The following is a 25000-nucleotide window of genomic DNA, read 5'->3' as shown; positions in this document are numbered from 1 at the left end:
AATAATCGACTAATTACAGAAGGCAGGTACGAAACGTCAATTATTTCTAACCCCCTTCGATTTTGCACCGGACGAAAAGTAATCAATCCCCCGCCGCGCTGGGGTGACGCGACACAAAAAAAATAAAAAGGGATATTTTGATAACTGGGGAAAGAGAGATAGAAAGGGTTAGGACGTAACACTTTAGAAACCAGCACAACAGTGTATTTTCACGTGAAAGAGGGAGCTTTAGAGGCAAAGTTTTAAAAATAAAGATTGGGGAAAAAATAGAGATGGCGCCACTAGAGGACCGCAGAAAAAAATGGTTGTAAAAAAATGACATAGGCCACATACGAAGCCTTGGGTAAAAAAAATTAAGAAATAAAATGGTAAGAAGCTAAAATGGATGTTAAAAAATATGAATGAGCGTCTGGGCGTTTGGAAAAAAACACTTCCGCTACAACATTCAAAAGTGTGCATAAAAGAGGCTTATGATAGAGAGGCCTACACTGCACCAGCATCTACTACAAACACCAAAACATTCAATTTTAAGTAAATATATAATACTGTTAGCAAAATATTTTTATACATTTTTACAACCTGGTGTAGATACAAAATATATAATTTATTTATCTTTCAGGGACTGGCTTTTCAATAATTTAACCTCATTCTTCTGCACACATGTTGCACCCATGAACCACGCCCCTTTTCGCGACGTGGACCAATGAGAATCACGGAGAATCACCGGACGGACTCAGAGGAAGGCTTGTAATTGGCTGGAGGGCGTTGGAAGACGCTGATTGGATGAGGTACTGTTAGGGGCGGTAGTTGGGGATGGCGGCTTCCCACTAAGCACAGTCCGGTGTCGGGCAGCGAACTGGAGAAGAGAAAAAGGAAAATTTAGTTATTTTGTCACAGTTTTTGTATCAGTAATGTGATCTTAATTGTATACAGCTTTTACATATACAAACACCAATCCTATTATACTCCACATGGAAAAAAATATATAAAGACCAGGATTGACGTAAAATTAACCTATATCAAGTAAAAAAAGAAAAAAATATACAGCTGGTCTGGGCTGGAGGGAGAGAACCAGGGGATGGCACTCACCGCAGTTGCCGAGCCTGTACGCGTGGCCCTCGGGACAGGTGTGGCAGCAGAGTTGAGGGTCGGCCTTGAAGTTGCTCTTGTTCTTGACGGGGAGAACCAGGGCGATGTTGTCGTAGTCGATGAGGGTCATGAAGGCGTTGTCCTCGGTCACGGTGAACACGGCCTCGCGCACCAGGTCGATGAAGCCGGACTGGTCGGTGATGTTGTAGACGGGGGTGTCGATGGTGATGATGACCTCGCTCAGTTTGCTGCCTTCGTCGTCGAGCTGCGGAGGGGGGAGGGGGAGGGGCGGGGGTCAGAACGGCTTTCGGGGTATGTAGGAATATGAGCGTAATTTATGAATGATTTCTGATGAATTTTAAAATGATTTCTGATAAATCTAAAAATAATTTCTGACGAATTTTAAAATGATTTCTGATAAATTTTAAAATAATTTCTGATAGATTTTAAAATAATTTCTGAAGAATTCTTAAACAATTTCCGACGAATTTCTAAAATAATTCCCAATAGTCAGGATACGATAAATCACAATTCTTTCAAGATCAACCCCTTCCTCTCGCGACCTAACCAACCCCAATCTCCCTATCCCTCGTTATACATCTATCCCTCGTTATACATCTATCCCTCGTTATACATCCCCCCCAACATCCCCCAACACTCACAGAGCTCTTGATCTGGAGGTCGCCGATGCCGCACTCCTCGGGGTAAGGGCAGAAGATGTCGTTGTACTTGTAGACGAGGCCGTCGAACTGGTGCTGGAGGTTCTCGATGCTGGACCGCTTGTACACGATCTTGAACTGGAGGTTGGCCGAAAACACGGGCACGATCTCTGCGGGGGGGAGAGATGGGGGATAAATAAGGAATGGTGATAATGGATAAGGAATAAGTAATAAATAAAAATGATGATTTGGTGGAATACTGATTAATAAGGTTGGGTAAATAAGGAATGGTGATAATGGATAATGGATAAGGAATAAATAACAATGTTGATTTCATAGAATACTGGGTAATAACGTTGGGTAAATAAGGAATGATAAGAATGGATAACGGAAGAGTTAATAAAAATGCTGATTTGGTGGAATACTGGGCGATAACGTTGGGTAAATAAGGAATAATAATAATGGATAAGGGAGGGATAAAATGCTGATTTGGTGGAATACTGGGTAATAACGTTGGGTAAATGAGGAATAATAATAATGGATATGTAAGGAATAAATAAAAATGATGATTTGATGGAATGCTAGACAGTAACGTAGGAAAATTAAAGTGCGCCATGAGGATGAATCACGATGATAATGATGATAATGAGGAAGATGATAGTGATGAAGAGGAGAAGAGAAAGGAGATAGGAGCTATGGGAGTGAAATGGAAGACGCGTGTAAAAAAAAGGCAGAGAAAGTGAGTGAAGGAGAGCACCTCGACACGATCAAGAGAGAGAGAGAGAAAAAAAAAACGACAAAAAACGTATGACTGAGGAACTCGGGTACATTACATGCTGAAGGAAAAGTGTCAGAGGTGTTGTGTCAAGTGACGGTGTCATGGCACGGTACTCTTGATCGAAAGAGGTTGTTAGAGTTCAATACCTATCGAGGTGGACGTGGGCGATGACCCTTACAGACGGTGAAAAATGAAGATAAAGACACGACGCCAAAGAAATGCGGAACAAAAATAAACAAAGTGAAAGAAAGAAAAAAAAAAAAAAACGAAAAAAAGAAAAAAGAAAGCAGGAACTCAAAAAGAGTAAATATCAAGAAAAAACAAACAAACAAAAAAAGAGAAACAGAAGACAAGAAAAGGGAAAGACGCGAAGTCAAAACGAAAATTTCCAGACAGCGAGTTCGGCGTATCTTGACCTTGTCTCCCGCCTCGACCCCGCAGGAAGCATCCCGGGGGAGGTCAGGTCACGTCATGGGTCAGGAGGCAGTGAGGGCGGACGGGCGGGGGAGGTGGGAAAGTGGATGGGCGGGCGGGGGTTTGGGGGAGGTGGAGAGGGGGGGTTGAAATGTCACGAGAGAGTGCCTGGGGGAGTCAGGGTCGAAGAGAGAGAGAGAGAGAGAGAGAGAGAGAGAGAGAGAGAGAGAGAGAGAGAGAGAGAGAGAGAGAGAGAGAGAGAGAGAGAGAGAGAGAGTAACAGAGCGAGAAACCCTCCAAATACACAACAGAGAGAAGAATAACACAAACAAAAAAACACGAAATAAATACGAGAAGAGAAGAGAGGAGAGAGAAAGGACGAATATATCTTCTTGAAAGCGAAACCCACGTATATATTAGAAGAACGAGAATTCTTGGCACAAGTAAAAGACATTTTGTTGTGCATGATCAACATTACCATTAAAACCACTTACAAGGCGAAGGTGCGAGAGTAAGCGTGTGTTCGAAGGGGTAGGAGGGAGGGGGAGTGGGGGAGGGGAGGGGGGTAAGCTGTCTATCTCCAGTCCAGTTCTGCGTCGCGAGTCATTCATAAAACATGAATGAATGCATAAAGGAACACGCCGCGGTCTAAATAAGTCGACGCGGAGCCCTGACTTCGAGTGGTGGCGCTGGGTCTACGTCCGACGTCTGCAGAATGTGATAAATCACCCGTCATACAGAACTCCAATAAACAACAACGAAGGAAGGAAGAAGGAAAGGAGAGAATAGGGAAAGCCCAGAGCTCCAATAAACAACAACGAAGGAAGGAAGAAGGAAAGGAGAGAATAGGGAAAGCCAAGAGTCCGATAAGTGAAAGTCCCTTTATCCACTCTCGACTGAGGACCTCGTAGTCGAAAAAACCGTCTCTTCTTCTCTTCCATGAAAATAAAAAGAGAGAAAAAGGAAGAAGGTTGATGAAAAAGCCAAGAAGAAGACCCGCCACTGAGTGCGTTAAAAGCCAGGTTAGCCGAAAGGGAGAATTTAGCCTCTGGTGAGAAAGGTTACACGGACTCGCTTTGTATTCGCAAACTAAATTTCTCATTCTCAGCATTTTCTTGTCTTCTGCTTATTCAATTACTCTAATGCACTTTTTTTTGGGTAACTTTATTCCGGCTTGTAATGGCGGGCTTTGAATGAGGGTGAAAGCTTTCCTCAATAAGGGAAGGCTTCGCGGAGAGAACAACCTTTCCAAAACCCTTTCAAATGCCGCCGCAGGTTACTTCAATAGCCTGTTCAAGGGATTCGAACCCACGACATAGATTTAAAAAAAAGTACCCAAGTAATAGTTTCCTGCTTCTATTGACGCTGAAACCGAGGCTCCTTAATGCTATTGATAAGGGGATCTATAGCGTGTGCAGAGCGAGTCTTTGTCATGCAGAGAGGGACACGATCCTGGATAAGAGCGGGAGGGGGGGGGGCGGAGGCGGGCGGGGGGAGGGAGAGGGGCGTGGCGGCGGCCCGATATCTGATGGGCGAGGTCAACACAGGTCGTGCGGACTCGGGGTGACCGGGTTTCACTTTCCTCGACCTTAGAGGAGAAAAGGAAGACAGAAACCGAAAGGAAAGCTGCCCTGGGTCGCGGAGAGGAAAGTGGCTTTGTTGAGTGTGAAAGAGAAAGGAAAAGTAATGCCCGTGAACGCACGACCATGTTTACACAGGGCGAGTAAGAGCAAGACGTGACTCACCCTAGAATGGGTACGTGTCGTTAACATAAGGGTGAATGAATGAGGGGAAAAAAGACATGCATGACAATGTCTAAATAATGTCACGCCAGAAAGGAGAGAAGAGAAAAACGGAGAGGAGAAAGTGCGTAGTAACAAGAAGAATGTGGGCGCGAAATGCTTGCGTGGGCGGGCGAGTGGAGGGCAAGAGACCAGGAGTAAGGGGGGTGAATAGGGGTCATGTCTGTGAGAACTGGAGAGAGGGAGAGAGGGAGAGAGAGAAGGAAAACGTCCTGCAGTCGGATTTCCTGAAGCGAATAACCGATGGAATGATATGCATTTATACTTTTGTCTTCTGGGTCAATTGTCATCTTGTGCGGCCCGTCTTGGCCAGGCCTTTCACAACAGGGGAGCGAGAAAGTGTGAGCCCTATGACCCATGAGCATAGAGGCGACATCGGGCGATCGAAGACCCTCGAGGATACCATCAGGGAAAGTCCCGAAGGACATTGCACCGAGAGACAGCTCGAGAGGAAGCGAAGAAGGGGCGAGAGGACGTCCTGAAGGATCACCTCAAGCGACGCCAGCCTTGGGACCCGAGGAGGTGGGGTCGGGAGCCTAATAAGGCGAGGTTAGAAAACGTCTTTGGCAGAGGAGGCACGGAGGGAGAGGCATCCCGGAGGAATCTCTGGCTGAGGAGAATACTAAGCCTCCGTGTGCGCGTATGTGTAAGAGCGCGTGACCCCAATAAGGCTCTGTGCCGCTTGCTAACACAGTGCTAGTCTGGCGTGGCTCCGAGGGAATGGCACCGCGCGTGAGTCTGCATGTAAAGTCGCCTGGCGAGTCTGGGAACACAGGCTCGCCATGCATAACACACATGCCAGAGGGCGGGCTTCCGGGAGCCATGAGAAGCGCTGCCGGGAAAGAAAAGGGCTGGAAGGCAAGACGGAGGGTGACCCACATTCCGCGAGCGCGCACGAGGGAGGGAGGGAAAACGAAGCCAAAAAAGGACAAGAACGAGGCTAAAAAGAGCCCGAGAGGTGAAAGGCACAAGGGAGAGGGACAGGGTGTGATGTCCCTAACGCAAGGGTGGCGGGGAAAGGAGCAAGAAGCTTGAGTGTCTTGGAAGAGTCTCAAGTGAGACGGGTCACAGCATCAGCTGGCATGGATTAGGGGCGGGGGTAGGAAGGGGAGGGGGTAGGAGGGGTGGGGGTGGGGGTGTTGAGTGGGGATAGTGAGGCGGGGAAAGGGGGTGGAAGGGGACAGGAGGGGGTAGTGAGATGTTGCGAGGTGGGTGGGAGGGGACAGGAGGGGGTAGTGAGATGTTGCGAGGTGGGTGGGAGGGGACAGGAGGGGGGGTAGTGAGAGGAGGAGGGGGAGAGAGGAAGGTGCCAAGAGTTGCAGCTGATGGAGGGGGGAGGGGGGAGGAGGGGGGGAAGGGGGGGGGGGGCACGGAAACCGGTCGACGGTGTGTGGCGTTTACTTTCTCAGTATTCTAGACTCTTGGAGATAGAAAGGGGGGGGGGGGTTGACTGCAAGGCGGTGAGGGTATTTTAAGGAAAAGAGTGCCACCTGCCATAAAAAGTGCTTTCGCGAATCTCCGGAAGGCAGAATTCGCATTTCAAAAGAAAAGGGAAAATATATATACACAAAGAGATTGACTGCATACGAACATACTAGAAAACAGATGTGAACGTATATATGCTCGCACGCACACACGTATACACAACCATTTTCTTTATGTGTCCATGTGTGCGTGCGAGCTTATCAAGAATGACCAAGCAAGAGACGGTCGGTGAAGGTTGTTTGGCGTGACCTCGGTTTGACCTCGTTTGGCGTCGGGCACGGATCCAAGTGGACGCCACCGCACCTGATCTGCCGAAGCCGAGATACCCGATACCCGAAGACGGAGAAAGGGGCGTGAGTGTGAAGTGTGAGGAGTGAAGAGCGAGGAGGGGACTATAGGCCTACGAAACGAGGAAATGGATGGACAAGAAGTAATAAATATTATCGTGGATGGCCAAGAAATAATAAATATTATCGAGGGAATAGGGTGATGAGTAAGTGTCGATGTCCTATCTTGTGAGTGAATGAGGAAGAAGGGTAAGGGGCAAAGGTCTAGATAACGAAGGGATGGTGGGTAAGAAGAGTCAAAACCCATTAAAAAAGGAGTTGGAAGAGTGGGGGAGGCAGCAACGTGAAGACGTATGTATAGAGCAAAAACGAATAAAAAGGTAGGCCTAACGATTAAACTGGATGATTAAAAATATGATAAAAGTAGGGATGAATTTCCGATAATGTGGATAGGAAATATGGTGATGACGATGGTGAATATCATGGACTGAATTATCAAGAAAAAACAAATGGATGAAATGTAAAACCATTTGTTAATAAGCGCGAAACAAAACTGAATGAAAGAGAACACAGATTGCTGTAGTCCGTGTCAAGAACCTCCATGTTTATGAAAGTCAAATGGTGATATTTTTTTCTTCCTCATTCTTTTTTGTTTCATGACTCCGATGCTGGCCAAAGCACACCATTGCAAAACGTGCAACCGGATTCGTAATCGGGTAACTCGATAGAACCAGCAGCAGGGAGAGAGAAAATAGGAATAAGGGCGAGGTGAAGGGAAAGGAAGCGGAAAATGATTTAAAAAGACGAGAAATGTGACAAGAAAAGTCGAAAATAGAACGAAAAGAAGAAGAAGAAAAAAATAGTACATTATCGTACGTCTTGCATGTGCCTCAGACTTTCAACCACCGCTCGAACTATTATCGTAACGACTTATTAGCTGTTGGTCACCGTGTTCGGTCGTCGGCGCTGTTGCGTCACGACAAACACGCCAACATCTAATAAATCCTTTTGCAAAATTTAATTACTAGCGGAGAAAAAAAAAGCGAGAGCGAATGAGGAAGAGAGAGAATGATGATAAAGCGGGTGAAAGAAAGAAAGGAAAGAAAAAAATGGTCTGTGATAACTTGGGTGAATGATTCAAAAATGTCCCTTTTTGATAACGAGTGAATGAGTGAAAAAATGAGCGACAGACAAAACTAAACGAATGAATAAACAACAAAACAAATGAATGAACAAAACGAAGGAATGAAACCCCAAACAACCCTTACAACGCCTCACTTACCGTAACACTCGGGAGCCTTTCCAGCAGGAGCCCAGATGCCGCCCTGGTCGCAGGAGTACTTGGGGGCGGGCTTCTCGAAGAATCCGTAGCCGAGCTCGCAAACGGCCTCGCACATGGATCCTGTAGAAGGGGAGGGAGGGAAGGCACGGAATTAGTGAAATAGAGATTGAGAGGGAAGTGGAAGGATCAAGAAAAGGGGGGACGGGGAGAGAAGGAAGGAGGAAGGAGGAAGGATAAACTAAGGGGGAATGGGAGAGGAGGGAGGAAGAAGGAGGAGGAGGAAGGGTGTAAAGGAGAGGGAGATAGAGGGGGGGGGAGGGGAGAGTTTTCTAACGATGGTTTGGCGAAGAAACTCACATAGGGAGGGGGTAAAGGAGTAGAAAGCAAGAGAGAAAAAGAAATTTAAAAATGGGGTGGAAACAGGAGCAAAACAATGCTACGGGGAAAGGTAACAAAAAACAACAAAAAACACATGACTTGAATGCATGACAGTCTTTCATGACAAAAGCCCAATGGTCTCAAAGCAAGCCATTAACGCTCGTATTGTGCATGGAAAACTCTCACATCCTGTCACGCAAAATTGGGAAGAGGAAACACAACAAAATACCCCCCCCCCTCCCCCCCACGCATTTAATACTTTCCCTTTTGCAAGACCAAACCCCTCCAGGCTAACCTCAGGGGCCTCTGCTACAGTATCCAACCCTAATTTCCGCTTTTTTTCCTTCTTCTTTATCCAGCCGAGTCTCAAATTATCCCTCTTACCCAAATTCTTGCTCAAGTTCCCACCCGCTGAGCAGACGGCAATTTCTCCCACTTGTTGCTGCTACGTACAGAGAGTTGGATAGGACTATGTGGCCTACTTTATAGAAACCTGTTCTTGGCGAGTGCTACTGTGAAGCCCTTTCTCTATTACCTTCTGCCTAGTTATTTTAAGGTTCTTTTGATGTATAAGTGACAAGTAGTAAGTTTATATTAAATGGTCAACCTAGAGGATTATATCAAGTAGAAATATTGATACTAATTTGATGAAATATATCTAAATTACAGTGAAATCCATACTACAGATCAGGGTGCTCTAACTTTCCAAGTCTGTCCACCCGAAACTATTGTCTCCCATTTTCTACGTTAAATACCCTTATTATTCACCCTTAGTTCTAACAAATCCTTCTGCATCTATATCTCAAGGAGGTCCCTGAATATCACACCCTGAATCACCCTTTTTTACCTAGCTACTCTTCCCCTTCCCCCATACCCGCACCCTTAGGGGACTCACCCTTACCCCAGGTGACTCCCCCCCTTCCCCTACCACCCTTGGGGAACTCACCCTTACCCCAGGTGACTCCCCCCCTTCCCCTACCACCCTTAGGGAACTCACCCTTGCTCCAGGTGACTCCCCCCCTTCCCCTACCACCCTTAGGGAACTCACCCTTGCTCCAGGTGATCTGGTTGTCGCAGGAGCCATCGTGGACGACCTCAGACACGCCTCGGCAGGTGGAGATGGTGTGGATGGGAGTCTCGAAGTTGGGGCAGGTCTCGACGTCTGCAAAAGGGAGAGAAAAGGAAGGTTAGCTGGGCTTCGGATGGGTAAAGGTGTATAATGTTTAAATAACTTTTTGTATGTTTGTTATAAGTTAATATTGTTAATAAAATAAAATGAAGGTTAGCTGGGCTTCGGATGGGTAAAGGTGTATAGTGTTTACTTGGTTTTTGTTTGTTATAAAGGTTTTGTTTTTCTGGATTGCTTAGTAAAAAATAAATGAATAAATAAATAAAAAGGTTAGCTGGGCTTTGGATGGATAGAGTTGTGTAGTGTTTAATTCACTTTATTTTCCTCAATTGCCTTGTAAACAAACAAACAAAAAAAAGTTATCTGGGTTTCGGATGGATAAAGTTGTGTTTTATTCACTCTTTGTTTGTTTGTTTTAATGGTTTTGTTTTCCTTGCTTTTTTGTACCCGTGTGAGAGTAAGTTATCGTATTGTCACTTTTCAGACTACACGTGGAGGAAAGCATAGAAAACGGGGATTAGGTTAGGTTTCTAAGGTTTGTTTCCGTCTATTTGTGTCATTTATTATCTATTCATTGTGTTATCAATTCCCTTTTTGTCTTGTTTGGTGTTGTTTTCTTAAAATCTTTGGACCCGTGTGAGAGTAGATACCGTGTCGACACTTTTTAGATCACACGAAGCGAAAAGGAAAACGTTAAATAAGAACTGATAATTTACTCTCATTTCAATCATACCAAAGGCAAACACACAATCATAATAGCGATAATAACATAAAAAATATCAATAACGATAATAATAACCAGGAGAAGAAGAGAAGAGAGAGAAAAATAACTTTATCTCTAGAGCCATTCATGAAACATCCACTCCCACCCCTCCCCCTCCCTCTCCCTCCCTAGCCATCCCCACCCCTTCCCCTCCCCCCTCCCTCCCCACGCAACGCCAGGGTCGCCATAAGCCAAGGAACCTGGTCTAACGGCCACCTCCTCCCGCGGCGAAAGGATTCTTCAACACGACTTCAGGTGGAGAGAAGAGAGAGAAGAGAGGGAGGGGGGAGGGGAGGGAGGAAGAGGCCATCCCCTCCTCCCTCCTCCCTCTCCCCTCCCCCCCTCCTCTTCTCTTCTTCGGTCCATCCCTTCCCTCGTGTCCTTTCCTCCCCCCTCCCCCTCTCCTTCCCCTTCTCCCGGGGATGCAGTCAAGGAGAACAGCATTTTTTTTGCAGCTTAATGATGAATATTTTCGTTTCTTGACGACGAAGTAAAAGTGGTTATGGTGATCATAATAATAATAATAATAATAATAATAATAATAACAATAATAATAATAAACAATTATAATGAAATAATGATAATAATAATAACAATAATGACAAAGATAATAATGATGAATACAACAATAACAATACCGACAATACCTAATACAAAAACGATAATCATCAAAATAACAACAAAAGGTAAACAAACAGTCAGTCATATATCCAACTACCACGCTGCTGTCCAGTGAAACACCGCCTTCCACCGCTGTATTCGGACCCACTGACCACCAAACAGGCCCAAGGCACAACGAACGAAAAGTACAAATTGATACTTCGTTAGGTTGATACGTACCCTCCCCCCCCCATCCCCACACCCCCACCCCTATCACCCCCTCCCCTCCTGCACACATACACAGCCAAGCCTCCTTCGGGTATACGGCACAAGGTCGTTCGGAGCGTCCATGCACATCGCGAGATGGATAGATAGATGGATAGATCGATAGATGAGTAGGTATATTGATAGGTAAAGAGGAAGAGGGAGGGAGATAGAGATAGAGATAGAGATAGAGATAGAGATAGAGATAGAGAGAATCAAAAGGCGTAAGAAGTTAAAATAAATAGTAGAAAAGGAGAATGACAAAAGTATTAAAAAAACAAACAAGGGGAGATACACTAGGAACACAAAAAAACATATTAAAAGTATAGAAAACGCGAGAAGAGAAGCGAAAGAAAACGGGAACTCCGGACCACGTGTGAAGGCCAACAGCTTTCGCATGTAAACCTCTTTCTTATCTCCATAGTAGCTTCAACAAACTCCCAAGGACAAAAAGAATAAAAAACAGACAACAAAACACACTCCTTTCAAACACTCGTCTCCACAAAGCGATGGCGCGACCCTCATTCGACTAAAAAGAAAAAAAAAAAAAAAAAATGGCTACCTTTGTTTATGCGGTCGAAGTGGTCAAGATGCCTCACGTCTGATAATAACCGTGATGGTGATGGCGATGGCGAGGCATTATCTCATGCAAGAAATAGCTCTTGCAACATTTAAATGGGCTTGCATGTCATTTAATGTGCAATTACCCCAGAATGCAACTCTTAGCCTCCCCCCCCCCTGTTCCTCACCCTTATGTACCCTTGGCTAAGACTCTTTAGGGATGACTTTGCTGAAAAGAAGTGAAATTGCTGTGAAGATGATTTTTAGTGATCGCAAAGCTCTCGGGTTGCATAAGATGCATATTAAATTACTGTGATATAAGACGTTAGGTGGGGAAGAGGTTACCAAGAGGAGGAAGAGGAAGAAGAAAAAAATTGAGGGAGAAAGAAGGGAAGGGAAAGAGAGAACGAAAGAGAGAAGGAGAGAGAGAAAAAGAGAGAACGAGAGAGAAAGAAAGAAAGAAAGGAGAGAAGAGAGAAAGAACGGAATAAAGAGAGAAGAGAGAGAGAGAAAGAAAGGAGAGAAGAGTGAGAGAACGGAATAAAGAGAAAGAAAGAGAAAGATAGAAAGAAAAAAAAAGAAAAGAAAAATGAACAGTTCAAGAGAAAAACAAAAACAAGAAAAACAACCAGCACACAAACCCACGTTCCTCCCACCATCCTACGAGAACGACAACACACCCTAAACCCCCAACCATATGTCAATATTTACATTCACACGAACGCACATCCACTCGAGCTCTCAGTGAACGCAACAGCTGGTTCACTCGCTCGCTTCTAACCACATTATTGAACAAAACAGCTGGTCTCTTATGCACACACATGGACTCATCACATAGCCTAAGGGAAATGTGCTTATATAATGTGTTTAGCGAAAGTGTTGAACCCTGTGAGGTAAATAAATAAATAAATGAATAAGTAAATAAATAAAGGGTTTTACGCACGGTTATGTAAGTGGAAGATAAAAAAGAGAAGGAAAAATAGAAATTCACTAAATGATTGAACCCTGTGAGGTAAATAAGTGATTTAATTAATAAAGAGTTTTATGCACGGTTATGTAAGTGAAAACTTAAAAAAAAGAAAAAATAGAAATTCACTAAAAAAATACTAATATTTGCGTGAATAAAATTCCATAAGACGAAAATGATTAAAAAAAAAAAAATCTTTAAATACAAGCCATTGTAAGTATGCCCTAATTTTTTTTTCTTTTATAAGCATGATGTCTCCTTGTGATTGATGATGCCTGCGTGATAGGCCTATGGGACTGACCCCTTCCCCTTACCCCCCCTCCCCTCCCCCTTTTTTCGAGACTGACGTAAGGAGAGCAAAGTAATTAGAGAAAGGAGGAAGAAGGATGTTTTGGCGTGGTTATGAAATGCCACAACCAAATACGTAACTAAATGTAAAAAAAGACATAATAAATATACGAACAAAAAACATTATAAAATGATAAAGAAAAAGCAACGCAAAATAGAATATAACCAAAGGTGAAAGAAAGAAGAAAAAAGAAAGAAAGGAAGTAAGAAAGAAAGAAAAAAAAAAAAAAGAAAAAAATGATAACCTCCCGAAACAACCTCATAAAATAACCCCTCCCTCCCTCCTTCCCCTCTCCCCCTCCCCTCCCCTCTCCCCTTCCCTCCACCCCCATGAAATAAGTCTCGTTTCCCGCCCCCGCCCCGCCGCAGCCCCCGCCCCGCCCGGTTCCCGCCAGCCTCGCGCCGGGCGGGCATCGGCGGCATACCCAGCGGCGAAGCGAACTGTTACGGCGGGTGCGAGGGTCAAGTCCACGGGTACCCGCCCACGAGGAGGAAGTGTTATGCGCGGGAGGGCGAGTGGGCGGGCGGGCGGGCGTGTGGGGGTCGTCGGAGCCCGAACGGTGGAGGAGATTGGGGGAGAAAAGGGAGAGGGGGATGGGGAGTTTGAGGGAGAAAAGGGAGGAGAGGGAGTTTGAGGGGGAGAGAGAGGAAGGAGAGAGAGAGAGAGAGAGAGAGAGAAGAGAGAGAGAGAGAGAGAGAGAGAGAGAGAGAGAGAGAGAGACAGAGACAGAGAAAGAAAGAAAGAGAGAGAAAGAAAAATAGAAAGAGAGAGAGAAGGGAATTCGATCTAATCATGGAAGTCGTCGAGACAAAAAAATCCGAAGAAAATATATTACGACCCGCCGTTTTTGTCGCTTTTTTTTTCTTATCGCTCTTGTCACTGTCGTCCATTACACTCGGCTTTCCTCTCTCCATGCAAATTTATCGCCGTTATTATTCTTTCCCCAAAAAAGTGCGCAGCGTGGGAGACCGACGCCAGAAATCGCACGCGCCAATAATGTGTTACAGCTTTCTCAAGGAGCTTAGGAGTCCGGTCCGTTTTCTCGAAGAATCGTGGGTATTAAAGTCGTTGTTTTTTTGTCGTTATAATATCGCTGTTTGGTTGTTTCTGGAGGTTTTGTTCTATGATGAGAGGGTGGTTCGATGCGGGACGAAACAGTGCGATAAGTTTTAACAAATCGGAAAGTATGTGATGAATTCTTCTCTCTGTCTCTCTTTCTTTTTTTCAATTCTCATCCTCTTCTCTCTTTCTCTATCTCCCTCTTTTGACATCCCTCCCGTTCCCTTACTCCTTCCATTCCATCTCATTCACCCTCTTTTCCCTCCCTCCCTCTACCCCCTTCCTCCCTCCTCCTCCTCCCCACCTCATTCACCCTCCCCACAACCCCCTTCCTCCTCCTCCTCCCCATCCCCCCCCCCTCTTCCACCCTCCCACCCCCAACCCCGTTACAGGGCATCGGGCATGGGGCATCTGGGAGCGCGGTGGGGCTACTACACATGTGCGCTGGAATGCCCGAACGGCGAACCACGACCTACATCGCAACGACCCGAGAGAACCGCCAGCGAACCGCCCTCGTCATCACCATCGCCATCATCATCATCACCACCCTTTATCATCACCATCATCAGCTGGCTCCCGATTTTTTTTCTTCCTGAACTCTTGGGATCAGCGTTCAAGGTACGGGAAAGGAGGGGGAGGGGAGGGGAGGGGAGGGAGGAAGAGGGAGGGAGAGGGATGGGATGGGGGAAGGGAGGGAGAAGGGGAGGGGAGGGGAGGGAGGGGCAGAGGGCGGGGAGAGGGGAGGTAGGGGCAGAGGGAGGGGCAGAGGGCGGGGAGAGGGGTAGGGGTAGGGAGGAAGGAGGGGAAAGTAGGGGAAAATTTTACGTAGTTATGTTCATTTGAACTCTTTCCGATTGTATAACGCCATGAAAACCTAAAAAAAAAAAAAAAAATCATATCTTTTTCCAATCCATCTACTACTTTTCTATACATTTATCACGTTCCTTCTTCCGCAAACCTCTCCTCTCTTTCTATTCTCTTTCTCGAAGGAACCCGCTCCGAGATCCTGAAGATGGGCGGGGCCACGGGGAAGGACCCCTTTCCTTTCTTCATTTTTTTTCACTTATTTATTGCCCATTCTCCGTCTCTCTTCATAAATTCCGAATGGCCCCCAAACCACACGCGGCCTTTGTCTCCCTCGTCAGAAAAAAAACATTCCCCCACCCCGGAACACAGTGGGAGAGGGGGAGGGGGAGGAGGAGGAGGAGGAAGAGGAGGAGGAGAAGGAGGAGGAGGAGGAGAAGGAGGAAGGGAAGGGGAAGGAGAGGTAGGAGGAAGGTAGTGGGGGAAAGGAGAGGGAGAGGGAGGAGGGGGAAGGAGAGGGAGGAGGAGAAGGTAGTGGGGAAAAGAGAGGGAGAGGGAGAAGGAGGAAAAGGAGGAGGAGGAGAAGGAGGAAGAGGAGGGAGAAGGTAGTGGGGAAGCGGGAGGGAGAAGGAGGAGGGGGAGGAGAGAGGGAAGGGGAGAGCGGAAGGGAGAAGAAGGCAGGGAGAAGGAGTAGGAGGAGGAGAAGGAAGGTAGTGGGGAAAGGAGAGGGAGAGGGAGATAACGGGGGAGGAGAGGAGGAAGGAAAGAGCTGAAGGAGGAGAAGGACGAGGAGGAGGGGAAGGAGGGAGAGGGAATTAACGAGGGAGGAGAGGAGGAGGGAGATAACGGGGGAGGGAGAGAGGGAATAAATGCCATGATGCAACACGAAGAGGCAAACACATTCCCGATCTTCAATTAAAACCGGTTCCTTTGTTTGTTGTCATGTGCATCGCCATAATAACTTCGCGACGTAAACACTGCGTCGAGAGAGAGAAAGAGAGAAAGAGAGAGAGAGAGAGAGAGAGAGAGAGAGAGAGAGAGAGAGAGAGAGAGAGAGAGAGAGAGAGAGAGAGAGAGAGAGAGAGAGAGAGAGAGAGAGAGAGAGAGAGGGAGAGAATCCGGGGGACGTAATAATACGGGAACGCAGTTTTTGAAGGGGGTGGTTTAGGTCATCCATTGTTGGCAGTGTGCAGCAAGGGACGGGGAGGAGGAGGGGAGAATAAAATTGGAGGGGCAAGGGAGGGGAATGGAGAGGAGATGAAGGGGAGAGGGAAATGAGGAGCACAGAAATTAGGGGAAGGGAAGAGTCAGAGAGGGTGGGGAAGGCGGAAATAGAGAAGAAGAGAGGGAGGAAAGGGGAGAAGGGGAGAAGAAAGGAGGAGAGTAGAAGAGAAGAGAAGCGAAGAGCCAGAGAGGGGAGAGAAAGGGGGGTAAGCGAAGAGCCAGAGAGGGGAGAGAAAGGGGGGAAGAAGAGAGGGGAGAGAGGGGAGGGAGAGGGGAAGGGGGGGGGAGGGGAATACGCCGTCACTCGCTCGGCGTGGCAGCCAGCGGGCGGGCGAGTGACCCACAGCTGGAGGCGGAGGCGAAGGCGGGGAAGGGCGGCGGGCTGGAGACAGACTCGCTGCCGGATCCCTGCTATAACGAACGTGTACTCTAAAGGACGCGTACCCTTATAACGAACTACGTAGCGAGCTCTTATAACGAACTACCCCTTGTATAACGAACATGTACTCTAACGAACGCGTACTCTTATAACGAACTACGTAGCGGAATACGGGACCAGCCGCCGTATACCGTAAAGGACGTGGGCTGGTTAGGGTACACAGAGCTGTATAACGAACGTTAAACTGGCCGCTTTATAACGAAGGTGAACTGGCCGCTTTATAACGAACGTGAACTGGCTGCTTTATAACGAGGGTGAACTGGCCGCTTTATAACGAACGTGGGCTGACTGCTGTATAACGAAGGTGGGCTGACTGCTTTATAACGAACGTGAACTGACTGCTTTATAACGAACGTGAACTGGCCGCTTTATAACGAACGTGAACTGGCCGCTTTATAACGAACGTGAACTGGCCGCTTTATAACGAACTGCAGAGCGTATGCGAAGGAAGAAGTTAGCGAACGAAAGGAAGCAGACAGACAGGTGTGAAGTTTACGACAGCGGGTGGGGTGGGGGTGGTGGGGGGTGGGGTGAGAGAGAGAGAATGTTATACTTCTGCGGAAATATTATTATATTACTTTTTTTTATTTATTTATTTCCTTCTTACTTTCAAACGATAGTCGAACAGACGCTCCGACTTGCTTAATAGAAACAAGACTAACCTTTTTTATTTCTTTATTCATTTTTTACTTGTTGGTAGAATTTTTATTTCATTTTAATTTCAAATTATTTTAATTTTACTTTAATTTCAAAATATTCTTATTTTATTCTTATTCTAAAATATTTCTATTCTATTCTTATTTCAAAATATTTCTATTCTATCTTTACTTTAAAATATTTTTATTCTATCTTTCTTCTAAATTATTCTTATTTCCCAATTAGTTTATTTCATACATTTTTTTATTTATATATTTTTAAAATCTACCTGCTTTTGAAGGCACGAAATCCCGGAAGCTAGTTAAATACCCTCAAGCAATTTACCTTCTGCTTGAAAGTAAACGATTCTTTAGCTAACACAACGTGACAGACAAACAAACAAAAACATCCGGAAATATATCCAAAAAAGGGAACCTCGCTAACGAACTTCAAAGAAATGAAAGAGAGAAAGAAAGGATGAAAGAAAGAAAGAAAGAAGAAAAAAAGAAAAAAAGCTTCGATCTCGTGATTTAAAAAAAATGAAAAATAAAATAAAATAAAATGAAAAACAGAGAACGAAGAAGAAAAAGAAAAAAAAAGCTCCGTTCTCGTGATAAAAAACAACAACAAATAAATAAAATAAAAAAGAATAGAATGAAAAAAAAAGAAAAAGACAAAAAAATTGCCGAGTTCCAACCGCACTACATCAGACACTCGAGCTTATTAACTAAACTAACCTACTTTTGCAGTACCCGTTTACTCTGTCGGAAGCGACGGCGGGAGAAACACGCTTAACGAGAGCGGGGGCGGGGAGGAGGGTGAGGTGGGGGAGGAAGGGGTGGGGAGGAGGTGTGGAGGTGGGGGTGGGGAGGTGCGGGAGGAGGGGGTGAGGAGGTGGGGGTGAGGAGGGAGGAGGAGAAGGGAGGAGGGGGAGGGGGTGAGGAGGCGGGGAGGTGGAGGAAGTGAGGAGGTGAGGAGGTGGGTATGAGGAGGAAGTGCGGGAGGTGGGGAGGTGGAGGGGGTTGGAAGGGGGGCATAACCACGTATCAGAATTATAAAAAAAGATTAATATTCGTTCATTCTCGATTTTGTCGTTATGTTCCATCAGCTGGAAAGGGCAAAAGAAAGAAAGAAGGATAAAGAAAAAGAAAGACAGAAAGAAATACAGAAAGAAACAGCGAAATAAAGAAAGAAAAGAAGAAAAAAATAAACGGACCCAAAATTGCCTTCGATCAGCCTACCGCACCCCCCCCACGCCCTGCCTCGGCCCCCTTCGTGACACCCCCCTCAGCCACGCCCTCAGGGGGAGAGTCTCCAAAGGGCACGGCAGCTGAGGTGAGGCGGCGGCAGGTGCGGCAGGCAGTCAAGAGGGCACGGCAGGTGTGTCTCGGAACTGACACCTGTGCCGGCCTGTGGAAGGAGTGGGTCATGCCACGGAGGAAAGCTTATGTAATTTGTGTGTGTGCGTGTGTGTGTGTGTGTGTGTGTGTGTGTGTGTGTGTGTGTGTGTGTGTGTGTGTGTGTGTGTGTCTGTAGGTCATTTCACAGAGGAAAACATATGTAATTTGTGTGTGTGTGTGTCTGTGTGTGTGTGTGTGTAGGTCATGCCACAGAGGAAAACATATATAATCTACCTGCGTGTGTGTACGCGTATGTGTTTGGTATGCATATGCAAAAGTCCTAATATATATACACGTACATACACACAAACTCTCGCGTGTCCGCATACGTACACACGCACGCACATACTCTCGTGTGCGCGTGTGTGTACATCTACCCGCCCCACGCTGCCTCGACCGAAGTCCAATTAACCAAGACAATGGAGCTGATGATAACCCATTCCCGTGCCCTTGTTTCGTACCGCCAGGGGGGGAGGAGGGGGCGGGCGGGGAGGAGGGCATGAGGGCAAGAATGAGGGCTAAAGTGTATGGGGAACACGGTATGAGGGCAAGGGGAGGAGGGTATGAGGGGCAAGAATGAGGGCTAAAGTGAGTGGGGGCACGGTATGAGGGCGAGAATGAGAGGAGGAGGAGGAGGAGGGTGTAAGGGTATGGAATGAAGGGGGAGGTGGGGGGTATGAGGGCAAGAGTGAGAAGGGAGAAGGTATAAGGGCAAGGATGAGGGGGAGGCGGGGGGATGAGGGCAAGGGTGAGGGGGAGGTGAGGTATGAGGGCAAGAGCGAGAGGGTATAAGGGTATAAGGGCAAGGATGAAGGGGGTGGAGAGAGTATACGGGGGAGGAGGGCATAAGGGAAAGAATGACGGGAAGGAGGGTATAAAGGCAAGAATGAAGGGGTATGAGGAGGTATGAGGGCAAGATTGAGAAGGGATAAGGATATGAGGGCAAGAATGAGGAAAGAAGCAAGACACGAGGACAAGAAAAGAGAAGCGGGGAGGATATATGAGACCAAGAGTAAGAGAAAAAAACAAAATATGAGGCCAAGAGTAAGAGAAAAAACAAAACATGAGGCCAAGAGTAAGAGAAAAACCTAAACATGAGGCCAAGAGTAAACCAACACAGAGCCACGAGACCCCAACTGAAGTCACACGAAGAGGAAACAAGAACGCCAAGACAAAAATTCGAACCCAAGGCCATTGCAGTGTTGTTATTCCTGCCGGATGCAACACACACACACACCTGAACACTTCTCGCGGGCTGGTGGATGCAAAAACTCGCGTGCAAAAACTAGTTCACGCGAGGGAAGCAAGAGGCCAGGTGAGGCGAGAGAGGGGTGTTGGGTGGGGGTGGGGTGGGGGGAGTGAAAGAGGGAGGGAGGGAGTGAAAGAGGGAGGAGGGAGGGAGGGAGGGAGGGAGGGAGGGAGGGAGGAGGTGGGGGAGTGAAAGAGGGAGGAGGGAGGGAGAGAAGGGGTCAGAGGTGGAGCAAGGATGGAGTTGGAGGAGTGGAGGAGGAGGGAGGGAAGGAGGTGGGGAAAGAGGGGGGGGGGAAGGAGGTGGAAAGAGGAGACAGGAAACTAATTTTTGTCTCCCCTCACCCCCCCCCCCAAAAAAAAAAAAAAAAAGTCTTTCATTCAGATCTATTGGTAAACCTGTTCTTTGTTCGTTTGCAAATGCGGGCCATTGCAAGACGCAGATAAGTGGTTTGTATGTGGGGGAGGGAGGGGGAGGGAGAGGGGTGGGGGGGGGGGGAATTACCTTGCCACTTACTACGTCCTAATGAAGCAATTTGAGAAGAAAAGAGATAAACCGAAAAATAAAATAACGAAAAAAAATAATAGCGATATCAAATTAAAATACAAAAGGAGAGATAACCGAAGGAAATAAAAAAATAAAATAAAAATATCATAGGAGGGGGCGGGGGGGGAAGGGGGGGGGAGGAGGATGAGGAAATGGGTGTGGGAGAGGGGGGGGAGATGAGGAGGAGGAGGAGGAAATAGGTGGAGGAGAGGGAGGAGAGATGAGGAGGAGGAGGAGAAGAAGGAGTAGGGAGGGAGGAGGAGGAGGAGAAGAAGAAGAAGAAGGAGAAGGAAATGGGTGGGGGAGAGGGGCAGAAGGGAGGGGGGAGAGGAAGAGGAAATAGGAGAGGAGGGAAGAGGAAGAAGGAGGAGGAAATGGACGGGGAGAGGAGGTTAGGTAAGGAGAAGGGAGAGAGGAGAGGAAAGAGGGAGTTGGGAAGGGAGAAGCAGGGGATATGGGAAGATGAGAGGGGAAAGGTCCGACACGAAGGAAAGAAGGGGGAGGAAGTAGGAGAATTTCCGAAGAGAGGACAAGTGGGGAGGGAGGAGGAGGGAGGGGAAGAGGAGGTTTTAGAAGGGGGAAATGGGGGAGAGGAAGGGGGAGAATACATTTTAGAAGGGAGAAATAGGGAGGGAAGAGAGGGCTGAGACGAGGTTTCAGAAGGGAGAAATGGGAGAGAGAGAGAGAGAGAGAGAGAGAGAGAGAGAGAGAGAGAGAGAGAGAGAGAGAGAGAGAGAGAGAGAGAGAGAGAGAGAGGGAGAGGGAGACGAGGGGGCAGGAGCACACGTGACGTCACGGCGTTCCCGGAGAGCGCCCTCCGTCCGGCCTCTCCACTCCATGACTCGCTGTCCGTCATGAGAACTGTTTTACGAACGCGACCGTCCTTCAGCTATCGTTCAATTACTGACCCACTGGCTTCCGGGTGATGGAATGAGAAGCAACTTGAACGTTATTAAATTCTTATATAATTCTTGGCTTCGCATGTTCTTCCCGTCTGTCGTAATCTCGGCTCTGGTCTCCTTTCACGTCGGAAAATGGCTTCGGGGCAGTGTACAGCTGTGCATGGCGAGGCCTCCTGCGCAGTACAAAGCCGTGAACACATAAATAATACTTTCTTTTTTTCTCTATTTAACTCTCTCTCGCCCTGTCTCTCCTTCTTTCTCTTTCTCTCTCTCTCTCTCCCTCTCTCCTTCTTTCTCACTCCCTCTCTCTCTCGTCCTGGCTCTCTCTCTCTCTCTCTCTTTCCTTCTTTCTTTCTCTCTCTCTCTCTCCCTCTCTTTCTCTCTTTCTCCATCTATCTATTCCTCCCTCCCTCTCCTCTCCACCCAAAACTGGACCATGTGGCTACGCGTATGAGGAACGTGCGCAACATGTGGCTCTGCGAACCGTGTAGGGTGCCGTCCCCGCACGCCCTCCTAAACAACGGACACGCCCGCGGTCCTGTGTGAGCCACGACTGCGCCACCACGCCCATGGCAGTTCCGTGGGCGTGGGGGGGGGGGAAGGCGTGGTCGGGGGAGGGGTCCAGGGCCTTGTACGCCGACGTAGCAATTTCGGCGAACATAGGAAGGTAAGTGAAGGGAAGATATATAGTAAGAGAGAAAGGAGGGAGGGAGTAGGGAGAGAGGAGGGAGGAAGGGAGGAAGGGAGGAAGGGAGGAGGTAGAGAGAGAGGAGGGGAGAGGAGGGAGGGAGGGAGAGAGGAGGGGAAGAGGAAGGGGGGAAGAGGAAGGGAGGGAGAGAGGGAGAGAGAGAGGGAGAATGGAAGGAGGAAGGGAGGGAAGGGGGAGAGGAAGGAGGGTGAGAGAGAAAGGAAGAAGGGAGGGCGAGAAAAAGAGACAGACAGACAGAGAAAGAACGACTTTTCCTTCATCGTGGCTATTGCACCAAGTGTCTCAGTGTCTATAACCCTTCCCTCCCTCTCCCTCTCTCTATTACACCCTTTAGCTCTTTAGGGTGTGGTTCCCCGTCTACCAAGGGTGAGGGTGATGGACCAGGGCGTTTAGCGAAATAAATTGTCGTTTATTTTTAGCATGTTGTTGTTGTTCCAAGGAAGGTCAGAGAAGGTCACCCCCCCTACCCCCCCTATGGTGTCTGATTGCACTCAAGGACATGTGGGCGGACAATATTAAGGTAAAAAAGAAGAAAAAGACAGATAATAATCCTTTGTTTCTCTCTGTCTCCTTCTCTGTCGTTTCTCCCTCTCTCCCTTCTTTGTTCTAAGACCGGAATCGCCATTAATAACAACAATAACACCAAAAAACAATAGCAAAATAACAATAGCAAAATAAATGGTTCACCACGACGTTTCTAAAAAAGAAAAGAAAAGAAAGAACAATTGAAACCCAATCGGCCTTTGAATTTTTTTTTTCCCCTCCTTCAATTTTTCTTCTCTTCGAACACGTCTTCCAGAAACTTCCGAGAAAGCCTCTTCCGCTCGTTACTGCCTTTCGTCGGGCGCGACCTTTGACCCTCCTGTCTGTCTGTCTGTCTGCCTGCGCGCTCGCTCTCTCTCTTTCTCTCCTGTTCTCTCTTCCTCTCTTCTGTGTTCTCCTGTTCTCTCTCTCTCTCTTTCTGTTTTCTTCTGCTCTCTCTCTCTCTTCTGTGTTCTGCTCTCTCTCTCTCTCTTCTGTGTTCCTCTGCTCTCTCTCTCTTCTGTTTTCTTCTGCTCTCTCTCTCTCTCTTTCTCTCTTCTGTGTTCTGCTCTGTCTGTCTCTCTCTCTCTCTCCTTCGGTTTCTATATTTTGGATTGTTTTTTAGTTTTCTGTTTATCTTTCTTGAATAAGTAATACATGGATTGAAAGACGAGAGAGAGAGAGAGAGAGAGAGAGAGAGAGAGAAAGAAAGAGAGAAAGAAAGAGAGAGAGAGAGAGAGAGAGAGAGAGAGAGAGAGAGAGAGAGAGAGAGAGAGAGAGAGAGAGAGAGAGAGAGAGAGAGAGAGAGATCGCCATTTTTCAAGTTCCGGGTTCCATGAAAGCCGCAATATGCTAATCGTGGAGACCAATCAAATTGCGATGAATGGCATTTGCTCCGATCTCTCGAATTATGATTGGCAGATTTTCTTTTTTCTCTGTCTTTCTCTTCCTTTCTTTTTGTAAAGGAATTCATGACCGAGTTCATCATCTCTGATATTTTCGCTTTCACAAAATGGGATGGAAATGTCGACCATTGCGGATAACGAGCGTAAAATATAAATAATTCAGAGAAGGAAAACACGAAGGAACACGCAAACAACAACCACGATGGAATAAACGTGACATTACGTATATACTTTTTTTTGTTGTTAACATAATCATTGCACTTTTTACTCCGCTTCGGGAACAGCAGGTGGGATGTCCACGAACGTGTCACTCATGACCTCGAATTACCAAACACATTTCCTCTTTGCTTAATTCATTTTCTATTCATGATTCGACTTTCACTCTATATGACACTCTACTTTCCACCAAGTTTTGGACGAAGAAAATTACAAAACATAATATCACTGTCAACGAACCCAAAAAATATAAACCGAAGTCGACATCAACACGTTCGGACTTCGCCGATCAAGAAAATGGCGGGAAAGCTGATACCGACACGTCTTCGCATTGCAAAAATCAATAACAATAACGCTTCGGATGATTACAACGCACGGCAGTCTAATCATACAGCGAGTTCAAAAGACCGTGAATAATAATAGCAATAATAACTGAATCTAAATACCGTGTCCGACACAAACAGTAAATGTAATGATCACACGAAATGGCCGTTATCACGCATTCATTTTTTTAAAACTCATTTCCGCCACGTCTAATAATAAGTTCATTCAAGCAAAGTAAAAAATAAGGCAATTCGCTATTAATAATAATGGAAAATCTCAAAGGAAAAAAGAGCGAAAATGGATAATAATGAGAATAACTTAATCACAACTCTCACCTTTACGAATAATGACTGATGTCCTCATTGGTTATCAGTGAAATTTTCACCCTAAGAAATTATCTATTACAATACATCCGTTCGAAAATATATATATAAATTTGAATATATAAAATGAAAATGAAGAAATCCTTATTGGGAAAAAGATCATTAGAATAAAAAATAATGAAAAAAACGCTTTTATTCCGTCTCCTTATCTAACCTACGCCCACATCGTGACCAGATATCATCACCCACCGCCCGCCCACGCCTAGACCATGGGCGTATGCGGACGGGCGTAACGCATGACATGACTCCAGATATCCGTATATTCGACGGCAAAGAAAAAATCATTTATGCACAAGAGTCCCCTAATGGCGCGAAACCCCTGCGTCCCGATGCGTGAATACGAACTTCGAAATTGATGTTGGAAATCGGCGGTGACTGACGACATTATTATCGAATGAACCCGTTTTCCCGATTCGCGGTGCGGGAGAGTATAGAAATCGAAATAAAAAGAGAGAAAGTGTTTATAGAGTGACTTAAAATTGGTATTCCACTCCGAAAACAAACAATTCTCACCCATAAAGAAGGAAACGAACAGAGACAGACACACGCACGCGCACACAGCACACACACACACACACACACACACACACACACACACACACACATATATATATTGTAGTGATACAAACTATTCATATTACCGGAATAAAGTGCGACACGATACCACTCTACCTCACATCTGTTGAATTCAGTCTCATCATTTCGATCTCCATAACTTACCTGAAAGAATAAGGAAAAAAACATTAGTACACATTATAGTAAAGTAAAGTAAAGTTACTGCTTCTAAATGAGTAAAATCAAACAAAAAACAACATAAAAAAAACTTTAATGGCTGGAGGAGTAAATATGATAATAAAATAGACACCTCAATGACA

At 46.3% G+C, this 25000-nt stretch overlaps 1 protein-coding gene across 1 annotated transcript in view; it reads right to left on the bottom strand.

Moving 5' to 3' along the window:
- Nucleotides 1-60: 60 nt before the first annotated feature.
- LOC113828405 (uncharacterized) overlaps nt 61-25000 on the bottom strand; it is a 110258-nt gene continuing 85318 nt past the window's right edge. The window contains exons 7-11 of the mRNA XM_070122480.1: nt 9223-9336; nt 7797-7916; nt 1752-1918; nt 1090-1354; nt 61-856 (exon numbers count right to left, since the gene is read on the bottom strand). Of these exons, the coding sequence (XP_069978581.1) occupies nt 828-856; nt 1090-1354; nt 1752-1918; nt 7797-7916; nt 9223-9336 (695 nt within the window). The 3' untranslated portion in view covers nt 61-827. The remainder of the gene's footprint in view (nt 857-1089; nt 1355-1751; nt 1919-7796; nt 7917-9222; nt 9337-25000) is intronic.

Source organism: Penaeus vannamei, chromosome 6 (genome assembly GCF_042767895.1).
Source record: "Penaeus vannamei isolate JL-2024 chromosome 6, ASM4276789v1, whole genome shotgun sequence".
Taxonomy (NCBI): Eukaryota; Metazoa; Arthropoda; class Malacostraca; order Decapoda; family Penaeidae; genus Penaeus; species Penaeus vannamei.
Note: the sequence above shows the minus strand (reverse complement) of the source record. Positions and strands in the feature narration are given on the sequence as shown.